General features: G+C 44.5%; 1 protein-coding gene across 3 annotated transcripts in view; it reads left to right on the forward strand.

The window, feature by feature from the left end:
- LOC121577576 (SLIT-ROBO Rho GTPase-activating protein 3-like) overlaps nucleotides 1–17716 on the forward strand; it is a 145830-nt gene that overhangs the window by 64486 nt on the left and 63628 nt on the right. For all 3 annotated transcript variants that reach the window (XR_006002658.2, XM_041891301.2, XM_041891302.2), the window contains exon 3: nucleotides 8603–8765. Coding sequence is in view for 2 of the 3 variants with exons in the window: in XM_041891301.2 (XP_041747235.1) it covers nucleotides 8603–8765 (163 nt within the window). In the remaining variant the exon portion in view is untranslated. The remainder of the gene's footprint in view (nucleotides 1–8602; nucleotides 8766–17716) is intronic.

Genomic DNA, 17716 nt, shown 5'->3' on the forward strand with positions numbered 1-17716 from the left:
CTTGTTTTACTCCTCTTGACAGTTTAACACTTTCGGAATAGTAGCCATTATTTACTATTTTACACCTAGGGTTACTATGCATAACTTTAACCCATTGTATAAGAGATTCTCCAAAATTGAAATATTCCAGTCATACTTTATCAAAAGCCTTTTCAAAGTCAGCTATGAATACCAGACCGGGTTTCCCAGATTTTTCATAGTGTTCTATTGTTTCCAGTACTTGTCTTAAATTATCTCCAATGTATCGTCCATGTAAAAAACCTGTCTGATTAGGATGAATAATATCCAACCATAACTTTTTAATTCTAAGCTTTTTGTGCATATAGAACATTTCTGGGATTTTTTATTTCAGCTCATGAAACATGGGACCAACACTTTACATGTTGCGTTTATATTTTTGTTCAATATACATCCATTCTTGCCAAGTTTTCTGGCCAGATCTGATACTACTCCACGCTGTCTCTTTCTCACTGTAATCTTTCTAAAACCGATAGCCTTAGGATATAAACATCCTTCTTAGAATATGCAAGCGAAAATGATTTTTCCTCTTTACTCCTTAGAAATCTCAAACCATCCAAAGGCGATAAAAAAGGAATCTCATTCTGGATGAAACCTCAATTTTAATTGGCAAAGCTGATGTATCAGTACTCCAGAATATCCCCATATAAAGCTCCTGTTCCTGTAGCTCTGGGCTGAGGAGGGACTCACAGCCAGCCAGGCCTTCACCAGTATTATCCTATAGGGTCCAGGCATGGCCGCGGCCATGCATGCTAAGAGAATGGGCCTTGTTTCCTATTACATCAATGGATAACTTGATTATTCTCTGCCATGGTGGGCTGCCAGTGATAGATTTGCAGCTTGTTAGCCAGCCCCAGCCTTTACAATGCAGCATTTGATTACAGTGTGGTCGTATGCTGCAAAATGTACTCCTCATTCTCTGTCTGTACAGTATGAACTGTACTCCCAACTTTTGAATATAATAGCAAGCTACACTTTGACACATTCTAAAGGCTAACTAGGTTAATGTGATAACAGTGATCATAACAGTAGTTATGAAGCATTGCATGTCAGTGCAGGCAGTAGAGTAGAGAGGGTGTGTTTCAGAGGGCTTTGTATCGTCCAGTGAGTTCAGGCCCTGTGGAATTGGATGGGGATTTGACTCAGTAATTGAGGCCAGCTGTTCTAGAGGAGGCAGCCTGCACCAGGGTCCCCAAGGCCAGGCAGACAGTTAACAGGCCTGTGCTGCTGCAGACGCTTTGGCTTAACCAACACATTTGCACTGACTGTACAGTAGATCTTCTAGTAGACCAATCCAAACAGTTGTTGAAGAGCAGGCAGCAGCCACACAGTTCTTACCAGACTCTGCATCTCATCTCCCTCTGCCACCTCAATGCCTTCGCCAAGACTGCCTCAACCACTGTACTCACTCATAGTGCTGCAGTGTAAAGCAGCCATCTACAAGTCTGTAGCCACAGAGTCTTTGGCTGTGTGTAGATATCCGGCGAGACACACACACACACTGGATATTTGTGGGTTGACACTTTGATTACACACACTTCTTTATGAGGGCCACATCTGACTCTACTGATAGCTACTTTATTGAGGAAATTTTTTACTTTCTATGCCTGTGATATGTGGTTGTCCCACCTAGTTATCTTAAGATGTCCCACCTAGTTATCTTAAGATGGATTCACTAACTGTAAGTCGCTCTGGATATGAGCGTCTGCTAAATGACTAAAATGGCTTCCTTTGGACTCCATTAACAAAGACAAAACACAGCCATAAAAATGTTCAACCAATTAGCATTGACAGTGGCCTTGTTAAAGACCCTCACTTCGTAAGTAAACTCTGGGCACAACGTCTAGTGTATATACAGTAACAGTATTTATCACCCACGTATGTAATATGGATACTTGTCTTTTACCCTGTTCTTACTGTCTCATTAGTTTAAACACAAACAAGCTCCAACTCTCATTTTATCTCTCCCTGTCTCTCTGTGGATATTTCTGAGTTGTGAGGTTGCCCCAGCAGCCCAGCTCTATGTGGAAGAATAGGCCATGAACAGCACGACCCCTCCGGTGCCTAGCAACTCATGCATGGCAGTCCGCTGCCTCTGCTCTGCACTGCACAACACTATGGGAAATGAAGACTGCACAGTTAAAGACTCTGGTTGGCCTGGCCAGGGCAGACGTCCACATTGAGCTGCTGGGTCGCTTCCCCGGTCCTGTTGGTTTAACCCACACTGTACAAACGCGGCTTTATGAGCTGAGTTTACGACAGCAGTCACTGATACAATGCCCAGCGCCACTGTAGTTTACAGCTTCTCTGTCTGCTCTGTCTCATCTTGGCTCATCTACATTAACATATCAGGCAGCTCTAGTATCTCTCGTTAGACTAATTAAGATGAGGGTGAAGCATCCCAACACTCCCCCTCCGATTGGACCACATGAAAGGAGAAGCCAAGGGCATAAGTATGCAAGAGATCCCTGCAGCTCAGCTCAACTCAGACCTACAAAAGGGTTCTTCGGCTGTAACCCATTTTGGTTCCAGGTAGAACCCTTTTTGGTTCCAGGTAGAACTCTTTTGGGTTCCATGTAGAACCCTCTGTGGAAAGGGTTCTACATGGAACTCGAAAGGGTTCTACCTGCAAACAAAAAAGGTTATTCAAAGGGTTATTCTATGGGGACAGCCGAAGAACCCTTTTAGGTTCTAGATAGCACTTTTCTTTCTAAGAGTGTACTGCTCCAGCCTACCTGGGTCTCTGCTTGAGATCTGTCAGTCTGGTCCCAGTCAACCCAACCAACCCACACCAAAACACCAACCACCAGAAGTCTATTTGCTATTCCATTAAATGGTTGCCTCACTGTCAGAGAGTGGGCGAGGGCTTGTCTCTACCCTTTAGATGGTGCCTATCTTTTTCATTTTTTGCATATAGCTAGATCAACACAACAGATGACATGGGACATGGACTCATCTTGACATTAGACCACTTAGAGATCAAATCAAGTTTGATTGTGGAGTGAACTATCACTTTAAACCATTGTGTCTGTGGGACTTCAGGCACTTCCTATTGCTCATTGAATGGTCTTCAATGTCTATGAGACAGACAAAATACATTGATTGAGGAAACATTTCAGGGTTAATCATTAAATGGGGATTTTAATCACACCCTATTAAATTAAAATGGCTGAATATGGTCAGTCAAAACAGGGATTAGAAATCAAGCCATTAGAAAGCAGCTCATGTAATATTGAAAGGAAACATAACCTGTCTGAGAGAGATAAGATAAAGCTTCCATTAACGTCCAATCTTGTTCATGTGTGACCGTGTTTGTGTCCGTGTGTGTGACCGTGTTTGTGCCTGCCTGCGTGTGTTAGTGCATGTGTTGTGTGTCTGTGTATGTGTGTCTGTCTGTGCGTGCCTGCGTGTGTTAGTGCATGTGTTGTGTGTCTGTGTATGTGTGTCTGTCTGTGCGTGCGTGTGTGTGTTAGTGCATGTGTTGTGTGTCTGTGTATGTGTGTCTGTGCGTGCGTGTGTGTGTGTGGGTATAAGGGGTCATCATTAATGATTGCCCTGGTATCGCGCTGAGCCAGACTGTCTCCTCCATGCTCGTTCTGTTTAACTACAATCACTCTGGTGGCCTCCTCTTATTTGTCTTAACCCCGTTCCATTTGATGTTCCTGCCTGCAATATCTGTCCAGCTCCCTGTCTGGCTACAAAACACAAAACATGTACCAGTTACTGCAAAACATGAAAGACTGACTTTACATGGTTTTTCATTATAAATAAGAACTGTACTGTTTCATATTAAAAACCAAACCATCCTGCAATGCAGTATGTAGCTACATGCTATGGGCTACAGCCCATAACTCTAAGTTCTATTGATTGCCTTTGACATTTAATCTAATATCTAATTTCTTAATTGGTCCAAATACTGACCCCTTCTGCAATGTAAAAATATCCTATGTCTTTATGGATGTTATTTGATAAAAGGATTTCAGATAACTCAATCAGCAAGGAAGCCTTATTAAGCTTTAGCCTGAACGGCTGATAATTAATGCGCAGTATTCATGGTCACGTGCCAGTAATTCCTTCACAAATTATTCATACGCTTATGAGTATGAGAGGGCATCAACTTCCCAGTGACTCCCAGCAGAATGCTATGCGTTATGCATAGGGTTGCTAGGTTGGCGTACTTGCCTTTGGGTCAGAGGCAGACCATGGGCTGCCAATCTGCATTCCCCCAAGTGGTTAGAATGAATATTCCTTAGGATAGACTCCAGTATGTTCTGTACATCATATTCTCTCTATACAGATAGCATTGAACCAATCCATTTATAACCTACGGACATAAATGAGAACCATATGTCCTCTGATCTGTGTGCAAACCAGTCCTACCCAGCCCACTGACTGTACAGCCCCTCATCATCTGTACAGCGCCCATCACTGAGTCTTTCCTCTGTGGTGTGGTGGGGTCAGAGCAGGACCACCACCACATTGCTCTGGCCTAGTCTGCAGCTGCTTGCTATCAAATGTTGGCACTGCCTTCCTTCCCCAAAAAATAGGTTCTGCTGAGATAAGCAGTGCAGAGCGGATTAAAAGCTCTTTAAAGAGCTCTAAGTTATGGGTTGCGTCCCAAATGGCACCCTATTCCCTATATAGTGCGCTACTTTTGACCAGAGCTCTTGGCCCTGGTCAAAAGTAGTGCACTATATACGGAATAGGGTGCCATTTGGGAAGCAGCCCTGGTGTGATTAATAATGCACACTTCCTTGTGGAAGTCCTATGCTTCCGTAAATAAAGAGTGAGCATTTTTCTACACATCACTTAAACTTGTTAAGGGTATAGACTACATTATGGAGAATTAAATGATTAGCAAGGCATTTTCAGATTCCAAAGACACACACACACACAGAGGGGGTTGCGGTATGTTCCCCAATGCTGGAAGGGGGGCCCCGAGTGAAAAAGTTAGGTAATCCCTGTCCTAACAGATGAGCCAGATGCTGTAGAGAGGCTCTCCTCTCCTCTCTCCCCTCCCCTCTCCTTTCCCCTCTCCCCTCTCCTCTGTCCTCTCTCCTCTCCTCTCCTCTCCTCTCCTCTCCTCTCCTCTCCTCTCCTCTCCTCTCCTCTCCTCTCCTCTCTTTCTCTTCTCTTCTCTTCTCTTCTCTTCTCTTCTCTTCTCTTCTCTTCTCTTCTCTTCTCTTCTCTTCTCTTCTCTTCTCTTCTCTTCTCTTCTCTTCTCTTCTCTTCTCTTCTCTTCTCTTCTCTTCTCTTCTCTCCTCTCTCATACCCTCTCCCCTCTCCTCCTCTCCCCTCTCCTCCTCTCTTCTCTTCTCTTCTCTTCTCTTCTCTTCTCTTCTCTTCTCTTCTCTTCTCTTCTCTTCTCTTCTCTTCTCTTCTCTCTCTCCTCCACTCTCCTAACCCCTCTCCTAACCCCTCTCCTATCCTCTCTCCTCTCCTCTCTCTCCTCTCCTCTCCTCTCCTCCTCTCCTCTCCTCTCCTCTCCTCTCCTCTCCTCTCCTCTCCTCTCCTCTCCTCTCCTCTCCCTCTCCTCTCCTCTCCTCTCCTCTCCTCTCCTCTCCTCTCTCTCTTCTCCCCTCTCCCCTCTCCTTACCCCTCACTCCTCTAGAGAGCCAGGGAGCTCATCCTCCACCCTCTCCATGTTAATGATACCCGACTCCATAATGACTGGGGGGACTGAACCCTTTGAAGCTTTGTATTACCCTGCAGTCAGGCTGCTGACTGACACTCAACCATCCAGAAAGACAGGAAGGAGAGCTGGCTGCAGCCGACCTGGAGACACAGGGAGGAGATATAGTGTAAAGTGTGAGGTCTGAGAATGAGGAGGCCCTGTATGACTTATACTAGAGCTGTGACCTGTGGGTTTGCAACCCTGTGCTCTAGTACTATAAAACCAGGGCCACAGTGGGCTGCATCTATCACTGGTTGAAAATATTCAGCTCCCTCCCTCCCTCTCGGAGAAGAGATGTGTCCTGCTGCAGCCACACAGGTCTAATTGCCTGCCTTCTGCTCCCACTTTCTGTGAAATGAAGATAGCAGCTGGGGAGAAGAGAGCTTTCTTGCTTTTGTCTATTTCCTCAGGAAAAGGGTTTAACCCAGGACCCAGAGAAACGGTGACAGGCCTGGCCAGATTCTCAGATGTGTCTCTTTTCGGAGGCTCTGCTTATAATTATGGTCTCGTGGTGTGGGTGGGTTTTTGCAGCGTCTGCAGTTTCAATGCTGCATTGAAAGTCACAATGAATAGGCAGCTAAGGTATTGTATGTATGTAGCTCAAAACTCTGTACTTGTTCTAGTGAATAATAATAAGGCTGAGGCTGTGGACCCAGATGCCCAAATACCTCAGCGCCTTTGAACACACAGTTGCTTTGTCACAGAGCGTTGGAACTCCCTCTCCCTCTCTCACTCTCCCAGGCAACACCCAACTAGCCCTGAGCTGCTGTCACGCTAAACAGCTGACTTTATTTTAATAATCAGGGAAAACAGTGATTTTACGGGCAGATGAATATTTTATCAGGGATTACAGGGGCTTGGAGATGCCTGCTCAGCGTTCCTGCCTAGCCGAGCAGAGGAGGAGTACAGTACTTCAGACAGGGAGCCCTGTGAATAGAGCCTTGTTGTTTGGATGGCTAGGGAGAGAGAGGGAGAGAGAGAGCGACTGGGAGTGGGGAGAGAGAGTGTGTGTGTGTGTATGAGCCTGGTCGTGCTTAAGGATGTGATTAAGCATCTCTGGCCTCTCATCCACAAACACCAATTACACAGCGAGGAGCTGCAGCTCTCATAGCCAGATAGGTGACTCAACCAGAACTGGTTGAGAATAAGGTGCCGGCAGAATAAGGTGCCGAAACAGGAAATCGGCCATCCCAGAAGACAAGGAGAACATGTTTCACCACATTGAGTTTGTATTGTGGTTAGAGAGTCACCCACAGGCCTAATGTTTCCTCTATCTAGTCTCTCTGAGACCGTTAATCCCTTTGCCATAGCAACGCAAAGTTCAATTTAATAGTCCTATTATTACTAGTGACCTCTTGATTATTGGACTGGCCCATATTGTAATTTGGTTTGATTGGAGAATTACTTTTCCCATCCCTCTTGATTCCAAACCAACGTGTTTGGCTTGCTTCTCTGACAAAGTCCCCCTGTAAAAGTCATTTCTAAACCATGATCCGATGGACAGTGCTCAATCAGACCTTTCCAAATGCGAAATCTGAAAGCTTGCTTTCAAAGTATAATATGATTCTCTGCCCAACTTTTTCTTCACAGCAAGCATCCTTCCTCCTCTTCCTCAAATGGTGAGATTAATCTTGGGACAGCTGAGTTTACCTGCAATAGCATCTCACCAGAGTCATCGAGTGTCAGTATGTATGGCTGTGGTAGAACCATATGGCTGTACAGCATGTTAGCTGTGTACATTGTGGTGTTTTGCTGTGGGGGTAAGTGGGGGATAATGGTAGCAGCACTCTGGAACAGACAGATATCAGCTTCATTAGAAGTGATTAACATTGCGGAAGTGCTCTGTAGAGGGGAGCCTTTGATGTTAGTGCTCATCCCTTTTATTTGCAGTAATTGCATGTGCAGTTTTCACCCCGGCTCAGTGAAGCCCTATCCTGCTATCTCCCTCACTCTGCCTCAGACCCCTCTCTCCTCTTTGTCCTCTTCCCCAGAGTTTGTTGATTGATTACTGTTGAGATAGGGTTTAGACAGGGGTGGGGACAGGGGTGTGTGTGTGTGTGTGTGTGTGTGTGTGTGTGTGTGTGTGTGTGTGTGTGTGTGTGTGCATGTCTCTCAGGTTCATTATGGTTACCAGCGTTAAGGAATTAAGTAATCGATGCCGTGTCAGACCAGAGCGCTGCAAGAGAAACTAATGGCGTCTGTTCTGGCCTAGTGCGATCACTATAGAGGGATAGAGAGAGAGAGGGGGGATAGAGAGGGGGAATGAGGGAGGGAAGGATGGAGAGAGGAAGAGAGATAGGGTCAGTGGTAGAGAGGTAGAGAGAGATGGAGAGTGAGAGAGAGAGAGAGAGAGAGTCGGGAGAGACCGAGGCAGAGAGAGAGTGCTATGATGTCTGATGTCAGTGTTGTTAAGTCTCTGCAGTCAGCCAACAATGGGATCATGCAGCAGCTGTATTGTTTAGTGTGAACTGGAATCAGCCTTAGTAGCCCTAATTTCTTACTCCAACAAAAGCTGTCACAGACAAAATCATAATGCATGCGTGGGTGTTGACTACCCAGTGCAACCGTGGGTAATGTACTCACTCACATTTACTGGGGATGGGTTATGCTCAACTTAATGGCAAGTCATCAACCTGTCAGTCTGTCTGGTGCACAAAATGAAAATGAATTATGAGGGTGGTGTCAAAGGGTTCTGCTGTGGGAGTTCAGAGATTTGCTCTGACCATCACTTTTGGTCTGTTTATACCCCTATCAGTTGAGCCTGTTGAATAGACTCCCTAATCAGATAGTAGACCTTTGAAATATTGAAATGATAAAAGCAGAGACATACCACAGGTATGTACAGTATGTTACAGTAACACTTGCATTGCTAATCACTCTAATGTCACTTCCTCTCTGTGTTGTATTCAGGAAGGACCAGCACCTGCTGTCCAGTGTGAACTGCTGGTACCTGGTACTGAACCAGACCAGGAGGGAGAGCAGGGACCACGCCACCCTCAATGACATCTACACCAACAACGTCATCGTCCGCCTTGCCCAGATCAGCGAGGATGTCATCCGCCTCTTCAAGAAGGTCAGTTAATACGTCAGTCATCCCTCTGTCCGTCCTTCCCTCTGTCTGTCCCTCTGTTTACTCCTTTCCTTATCACCAGTGCCCATGTGGTCAGAGGCAAAGATACAAAAGAGCTCTGGCTTTTATCGTGAGTTTGCTGAGCAGTAATGGGCATGTCGATTGGTCTTTCTCTAAGATCGTAATCATACACAAATAACACCAGGCCTCATTGCTTTTTTGGTTAGAACCGCATTCAAACCAGCTTTCAAACCAGGCCTTTTGAAATGAGTCTGAAAGAAAGCAATTTGCCTCCATCCTTTCCATACTCTAACTTTAGTATACAGATTGATGGTAGGCTACTCTGAGACTATGTGAGCAGTGATGTTTTTTGAGCGGCTGCATTACCAGCTGACCCGTGTGTCAGCACATTGTATACCTCTGTCGGTTCCATGTGGCCTGTGGAGTAGTAGTGGAGTAGCAGGGTTGACTGAGGTCTAACCCAAACACCAGACCCCTGTTTACACCTGGCAGGCCTTCCTGGAGGTGAGACCAAGCCCGCACTGCCATCCTCCATTCACACACTACTGTGTGTGTGTGTGTCAGCAGGAATGTGAATTGGGGGAAAAGCAACACATGCTGTAGAGAGCACCAGCCAGGGCTGAAAACAGAACAACACAGCCTCCTGTCAGTCAGTCAACTGTCCTCAAGTAGCTTTTCCTCTGGCTGGTAATATGAATGGAGCTATGCGCACTCACTGGCAGGCCTAGAGGTGACAATGAATAACATGTTAAAGAAATATGCTGCGTAGATTTGTAGCTGTCAAGCAAATTAATGGAGGAGAGAGCTGAATAGGCTACAAGTGAATCAAGCAGCCCATGAAAGAAAGACCCAGTGATGCCCAAGATTTCTGATATCCAGACAGTCATAAATGAATACCTCATAGATAGTGCCATTTTCCTGACCATGTGATCTGACCTTTGACCTGACCAGGAAAAACTCTAGGCCTTTTCTAGACCTGATCTGTCCAGGGAAAAAGACACAGGTCTTTGTTGTAGTATCTCCCCTCAGTGAGGTGTTCTCTGTTGGAGGTTTATAATAATAATAATAATAATAATAATAATAATAATATGCCATTTAGCAGACGCTTTTATCCAAAGCGACTTACAGTCATGCGTGCATACATTTTTTGTGTATGGGTGGTCCCGGGGATCGAACCCACTACCCTGGCGTTACAAGCACCGTGCTCTACCAGCTGAGCTACAGAGGACCACAGTTTAGTAGCCTCTGAGTCTGGTTAGAGCTAGACCAGTTAGTCATGGCCTCTGCTGGACTGTGAACCAGTACTGGTTGTCTAGGTTGCCTGTCTGGTATGGTAATAACTGGTTTCTCACACCTCTGGAACATTCTCAAGGTCTCACAAGCTTTTTGATAAGGACATGTTTGACGCTTTTACAGGTAGTTCGCTAACATTTTCATGTAATTATGGGTGGTTCAAGCCCTGAATGCTGATTGGCTGAAAGCTGTGGTATATTTAAGCAATAAGGCCCGAGGGGGTGTGGTATATGGCCAATATACCACGGTTAACGCGGAGTGCCTGGATACAGCCCTTACCCGTGGTATATTGGCAATATACCACAAACCCCCGAGGTGCCTTATTGCTATTATAAACTGGTTTCCAATGTAATTAGATTAGTAAAAAGGAATGTTTATAAAAAGGAACCGCTGTATGTGGTATGATATACCACAACTTTCAGCCAATCAGCATTCAGGGCTCGAACCACCCAGTTTATAACAGACCTTATACCATGGCATTGTTGAATACTTGTTTCTGATTGGCTTGAAGGGCATTCTAGAGTGTGCATTATTTCCCTTTATAAACATTCAAGGCCTTTATAAAACATTTATTTTTACTGCTCTAATTACGTTGGTAACCAGTTTATAATAGTAATAAGGCACCTCGGGGGTTTGTGGTAAATGGCCAATATAATAGGGCTAAGGGCTGTGTCCAGAACAGCCCTTAGCCGTGGTATACTGGCCATATACAGTGGGGAAAAAATGTATTTAGTCAGCCACCAATTGTGCAAGTTCTCCCACTTAAAAAGATGAGAGAGGCCTGTAATTTTCATCATAGGTACACGTCAACTATGACAGACAAATTGAGAAAAAAAATCAATTTGCATAATTTGCAAATTATGGTGGAAAATAAGTATTTGGTCACCTACAAACAAGCAAGATTTCTGGCTCTCACAGACCTGTAACTTCTTCTTTAAGAGGCTCCTCTGTCCTCCACTCGTTACCTGTATTAATGGCACCTGTTTGAACTTGTTATCAGTATAAAAGACACCTGTCCACAACCTCAAACAGTCACACTCCAAACTCCACTATGGCCAAGACCAAAGAGCTGTCAAAGGACACCAGAAACAAAATTGTAGACCTGCACCAGGCTGGGAAGACTGAATCTGCAATAGGTAAGCAGCTTGGTTTGAAGAAATCAACTGTGGGAGCAATTATTAGGAAATGGAAGACATACAAGACCACTGATAATCTCCCTCGATCTGGGGCTCCACGCAAGATCTCACCCCGTGGGGTCAAAATGATCACAAGAACAGTGAGCAAAAATCTCAGAACCACACGGGGGGACCTAGTGAATGACCTGCAGAGAGCTGGGACCAAAGTAACAAAGCCTACCATCAGTAACACACTACACCGCCAGGGACTCAAATCATGCAGTGCAAGACGTGTCCCCCTGCTTAAGCCAGTACATGTCCAGGCCCGTCTGAAGTTTGCTAGAGTGCATTTCGATGATCCAGAAGAGGATTGGGAGAATGTCATATGGTCAGATGAAACCAAAAAATAACTTTTTGGTAAAAACTCAACTCGTCGTGTTTGGAGGACAAAGAATGCTGAGTTGCATCCAAAGAACACCATACCTACTGTGAAGCATGGGGGTGGAAACATCATGCTTTGGGGCTGTTTTTCTGCAAAGGGACCAGGACGACTGATCCGTGTAAAGGAAAGAATGAATGGGGCCATGTATCGTGAGATTTTGAGTGAAAACCTCCTTCCATCAGCAAGGGCATTGAAGATGAAACGTGGCTGGGTCTTTCAGCATGACAATGATCCCAAACACACCGCCCGGGCAACGAAGGAGTGGCTTCGTAAGAAGCATTTCAAGTTCCTGGAGTGGCCTAGCCAGTCTCCAGATCTCAACCCCATAGAAAATCTTTGGAGGGAGTTGAAAGTCCGTGTTGCCCAGCGACAGCCCCAAAACATCACTGCTCTAGAGGAGATCTGCATGGAGGAATGGGCCAAAATACCAGCAACAGTGTGTGAAAACCTTGTGAAGACTTACAGAAAACGTTTGACCTGTGTCATTGCCAACAAAGGGTATATAACAAAGTATTGAGAAACTTTTGTTATTGACCAAATACTTATTTTCCACCATAATTTGCAAATAAATTCATAAAAAATCCTACAATGTGATTTTTTTTTCTCATTTTGTCTGTCATAGTTGACGTGTACTTATGATGAAAATTACAGGCCTCTCTCATCTTTTTAAGTGGGATAACTTGCACAATTGGTGGCTGACTAAATACTTTTTTTCCCCACTGTACCACACCCCCTCGGGCCTTATTGCTTAAATAACGCACAGTATATTTGCACAGTAGAATTCAATGGCTGTAGTTTATTCTTACATGTTCTATGTTTGAGCTGCTTATGAAAGCAAAAGTTGAATTGAAAACATTATTGGCATTATTTAATTTTCATAATGGCAAGCTAGGACTGATGGTTTGGTTAGATAAACTAGCAAGTCTGTTTGTTTGGTTACCACAGCAACTACTGTAGCTGTCTAGTAAACTTGCTAGCTACTTCAGAGGATGTTGAACACATTTCTACCAGCAAATGAACACATTTCTAGCAGCAAATGTGTTAAATTATAGCCATGGTATAAAAGGAATAATCAACTCGGGGCTCTATGCGTTCTCTGGAAAATAATGCAACTCCGTGGAAGGTCAGTTGCATTCCACTCCGCATAGCCCCTCGTCGATTATCCCTTACGTATACCACCGGTATGACAAAAAAAAAATGTTTTTCACCTAGTCGGCTCAGGGATTCAAACCAGCAAACTTTCGGTTACTGGTCCATCATTCTTAACCGTTAGGCTACCCAGGGGTGTGGTATAGGTTATGGTATAGGCTGCTATACCACACCCCCTCGTGCATTATTGCTTAATTAAAGCACCCATGTCGAGCCATGGCTCAGTCGAGAACTGCAAGGTCTCAGTGGGGTGTATTTGTAGGCCAGCACTATCTGACTTGTCACATCTATATTCTTACTGTGTGTTGCATCAGGATTGTCCACTCCCTGCTCTGCTCTGCTCTACATTCTCTCTCTCTGCAGTGTCTGACATTACAGCCACTCATGCATACAAATGCCATTCAACAGCTGCCAGGAGGCTTTCACATACAGTACCAGTCAAAAGTTTGGACACACCTACTAATTCCAGGGTTTTTCTTTATTTTTTAAATTATTTTCTACATTGTAGAAAAGTAGTGAAGACATCAAAACTATGAAATAACACATATAACACATAACCATAAAAGTGTTAAACAAATCAAAATATATGTTAAATTTGAGATTATTTAAATAGCCACCCTTTGCCTTGATGACAGCTTTGCACACTCTTGGCATTCTCTCAACCAGCCTCACCTGGAATGCTTTTCCAACAGTCTTGAAGGAGTTCTCACATATGCTGAGCACTTGTTGACTGCTTTTCCTTCACTCTGCGATCCGACTCATCCCAAACCATCTCAATTGGGTTGAGGTCGGGGGATTGTGGAGGCCATGTCATCTGATGCAGCACTCCATCACTCTCCTTCTTGGTAAAATAGCCCTTACACAGCCTGGAGGTGTGTTGGGTCATTGTCCTGTTGAAAAACAAATGATAGTCCCACTAAGCGCAAACCAGATGGGATGGCGTATCACTGCAGAATGCTGTGGTAGCCATGCTGGTTAAGTGTGACTTTCAAAGTTCTTGAAATGTTCCGTATTGACTGACCTTCATGTCTTAAAGTAATGATGGACTGTTGTTTCTCTTTGCTTATTTGAGCTGTTGTTGCCATAATATGGACTTGGTCTTTTACCAAATAGGGCTATCTTCTGTATACCCCCCTACCTTGTCACAACACAACTGGTTGGCTCAAACGCATTAAGAAGGAAAGAAATTCCACAAATTAACTTTTAAGAAGGCACACCTGTTAATTGAAATGCATTCCAGGTGACTATCTCATGAAGCTGGTTGAGAGAATGCCAAGCGTGTGCAAAGCTATCATCAAGGCAAAGGGTGGCTATTTGAATAATATAAAATATATTTTGATTTGTTTTTGGTTACTACATGATTCCATATGTGTTGTTTCATAGTTTTGATGTCTTCACTACTTTTCTACAATATAGAAAATAAAAAAATGAAGAAAAACCCTTGAATGAGTAGGTGTGTTCAAACTTTTGACCGGTACTGTATTTCTTATCACATTCAGGCCAAGGCTCTTTCATATCTGATTTAACAGGACATGTTCCCTGTCCTCCCAGTTCTGATGATGACGGTAAAAGAAAATAACAATTTGGCTACATCTCTCTTTCTCTCTCTCTTTCTCTCCATCTTTTCTCAATATATTTTAAAGGGTTTAGTGGGACACAGGCATTGTCCAATCAAAGAAAGCTCCGAAAATTCCATCTCAGCTGGCCCCTCCTCTTGTTGCTATGAGCCCCTCCCTCCATGATTGATTCCATGTTCCAATTTTGACTCGTCATCAGCCTGCGTATGTTAGGGCTTGGTTGTTATGGATATGAATTCAACCTGTTCTGCGTAACCCATACAAAAATAGATGATGTGCGGTCAAGCATGAAAAGGGTGTATGTGTGCCTGCGTGCGAGCTTATGTGCATCTTTGTGTGTTTGTGTGTGTGTGTGTGTTTGTGTGTATGTGTATATGGTTGTGTGTGTGTGATTCAGTGTGAGTGTATGAGGCTTGTGTGTGTTTAGCGATCAGCCCTGGTGCTTGGCTCTGTGCTGTAGAGTCAGTGTGTAGCAGTGCTGCTGACTCTATCGATCCCACAGTATTACCCTCCATTATGATTTATGTCCACAGAGGGCCACCATAGCAGGCAGAACCATAAATCCTAGCAGACATGGACATAAAGGGACCATATATCAGATTCAGTATACACAGAGCTAGGGCCTGGAACAGTAGGGACTCTTAGACAGTGGAGGCTTTGGGGACAATATGGAAGCGTGAAACGTCCTACATGTGTGTGTGGGTAGTAATGAAAGGTACTGTTAACCGTGAGAGTTTGAGAGAGTAATTACTCATGGTCTCTGCTCTAGAAAACTTTTCTGAGAAAAGGTTAGTCAGAGTCGTACTTCTGTGAAGTTAGTAAAGGTGTTATTTCCTTTGTGTGCCTACTTCGTTTTCTGTGAACACAGTAATGTGTTGTGTAGGTGGATTCACACGCCCCTGTAGTCTCAATCTAGGAACAGATTGCTTTCTGTGGCACGTACAGCCATGCTAGCAATTACTTTCTCTCACTGAGCTCCCACAATACCAGGTGTGTTCCCACTCTCATCATCAATAGCTAAGTTGTGTGGGATGGCTGTAAATGCTGCAGTGTGCCAGGAAAACATTCCCCACACCATTACACCACTGCCACCAGCCTGTAGCGTTGACACCAGGAAGGATGGGGTCATGGACTCATGCTGCTTACACTAAATCCTGACTCTGCCATCAGCATGACGCAACAGGAGCTGGGATTCGTCGGACCAGGCAATGTTTTTCCACTCCTCAATTGTCCAGTGTTGGTGAGCGCGGGTCCACTGGAGCCGCTTATTCTTGTTTTTAGCTGACAGAAGTGGAACCCGGTGTGGTAGTCTGTGGCAGTAGCCCATCCGTGACAAGGACCGACAAGTTGTGCGTTCCGAGATGCCGTTCTGCACACCACTGTTGTACGGCGCCATTATTTTCTGTTTTTGGCCCGACTGTTAGCTTGCACGATTCTTGCCATTCTCCTTCGAACTTTCATCAACAAGCTGTTTTCACCCACTGCCGCTGACTGGATGTTTTTTGTTTGTCGCATCATTCTGAGATACTGGAACCGGCGTGCCTGGCACCGACGATCATACCACGCTCAAAGTCGCTTAGGTCTCTTGTTTTGCCCATTCTAACATTCAATCGAACAGTAACTGAATGCTTCGATACCTGTCTGCCACGGCCATGTCACTCACTGTCTGTAGGAGCGAACCATTTTCGTGAACGGGTTGGTGTACCCAATAAACTGGCCACTGAGTGTATGTCCTTTGTAAAACACATTACTCAGAGTCCTGATCCATCTTGAAGGCTGTTAGGAGAACTCAATTTCACTGACAAGTCAAGCTTCCATCAGTTACAGCTTATTTCTCAAGGCTCCTTTTGAAAAACAACACTGTACATAACATGACAGAATGACAGTCTGGACATTGGTTGACAACAGGGAAAGATTAAACATCTGATTGTGCCTTTTCTAAGCTTTACTGATGTCATCTACTTGCATGGATAGATGGAAAGACATCAATGAACTGCATGATTGTATTTGACCACATCATATAGGCTATTACAGTGGGGGGGAAAAGTATTTAGTCAGCCACCAATTGTGCAAGTTCTCCCACTTAAAAAGATGAGAGAGGCCTGTAATTTTCATCATAGGTACACGTCAACTATGACAGACAAAATACGAGAAAAAAATCCAGAAAATCACATTGTAGGATTTTTAATGAATTTATTTGCAAATTATGGTGGAAAATAAGTATTTGCTCAATAACAAAAGTTTCTCAATACTTTATTATATACCCTTTGTTGGCAATGACACAGGTCAAATGTTTTCTGTAAGTCTTCACAAGGTTTTCACACACTGTTGCTGGTATTTTGGCCCATTCCTCCATGCAGATCTCCTCTAGAGCAGTGATGTTTTGGGGCTGTCGCTGGGCAACACTGACTTTCAACTCCCTCCAAAGATTTTCTATGGGGTTGAGATCTGGAGACTGGCTAGGCCACTCCAGGACCTTGAAATGCTTCTTACGAAGCCACTCCTTCGTTGCCCGGGCGGTGTGTTTGGGATCATTGTCATGCTGAAAGACCCAGCCACGTTTCATCTTCAATGCCCTTGCTGATGGAAGGAGGTTTTCACTCAAAATCTCACGATACATGGCCCCATTCATTCTTTTCCTTTACACGGATCAGTCGTCCTGGTCCCTTTGCAGAAAAACAGCCCCAAAGCATGATGTTTCCACCCACATGCTTCACAGTAGGTATGGTGTTCTTTGGATGCAACTCAGCATTCTTTGTCCTCCAAACACGACGAGTTGAGTTTTTACCAAAAAGTTATATTTTGGTTTCATCTGACCATATGACATTCTCCCAATCCTCTTCTGGATCATCCAAATGCACTCTAGCAAACTTCAGACAGGCCTGGACATGTACTGGCTTAAGCAGGGGGACACGTCTAGCACTGCAGGATTTGAGTCCCTGGCGGCATAGTGTGTTACTGATGGTAGGCTTTGTTACTTTGGTCCCAGCTCTCTGCAGGTCATTCACTAGGTCCCACCGTGTGGTTCTGGGATTTTTGCTCACCGTTCTTGTGATCATTTTGACCCCACGGGGTGAGATCTTGCGTGGAGCCCCAGATCGAGGGAGATTATCAGTGGTCTTATATGTCTTCCATTTCCTAATAATTGCTCCCACAGTTGATTTCTTCAAACCAAGCTGCTTACCTATTGCAGATTCAGTCTTCCCAGCCTGGTGCAGGTCTACAATTTTGTTTCTGGTGTCCTTTGACAGCTCTTTGGTCTTGGCCATAGTGGAGTTTGGAGTGTGACTGTTTGAGGTTGTGGACAGGTGTCTTTTATACTGATAACAAGTTCAAACAGGTGCCATTAATACAGGT

Source organism: Coregonus clupeaformis, chromosome 12, assembly GCF_020615455.1.
Source record: "Coregonus clupeaformis isolate EN_2021a chromosome 12, ASM2061545v1, whole genome shotgun sequence".
Taxonomy (NCBI): Eukaryota; Metazoa; Chordata; class Actinopteri; order Salmoniformes; family Salmonidae; genus Coregonus; species Coregonus clupeaformis.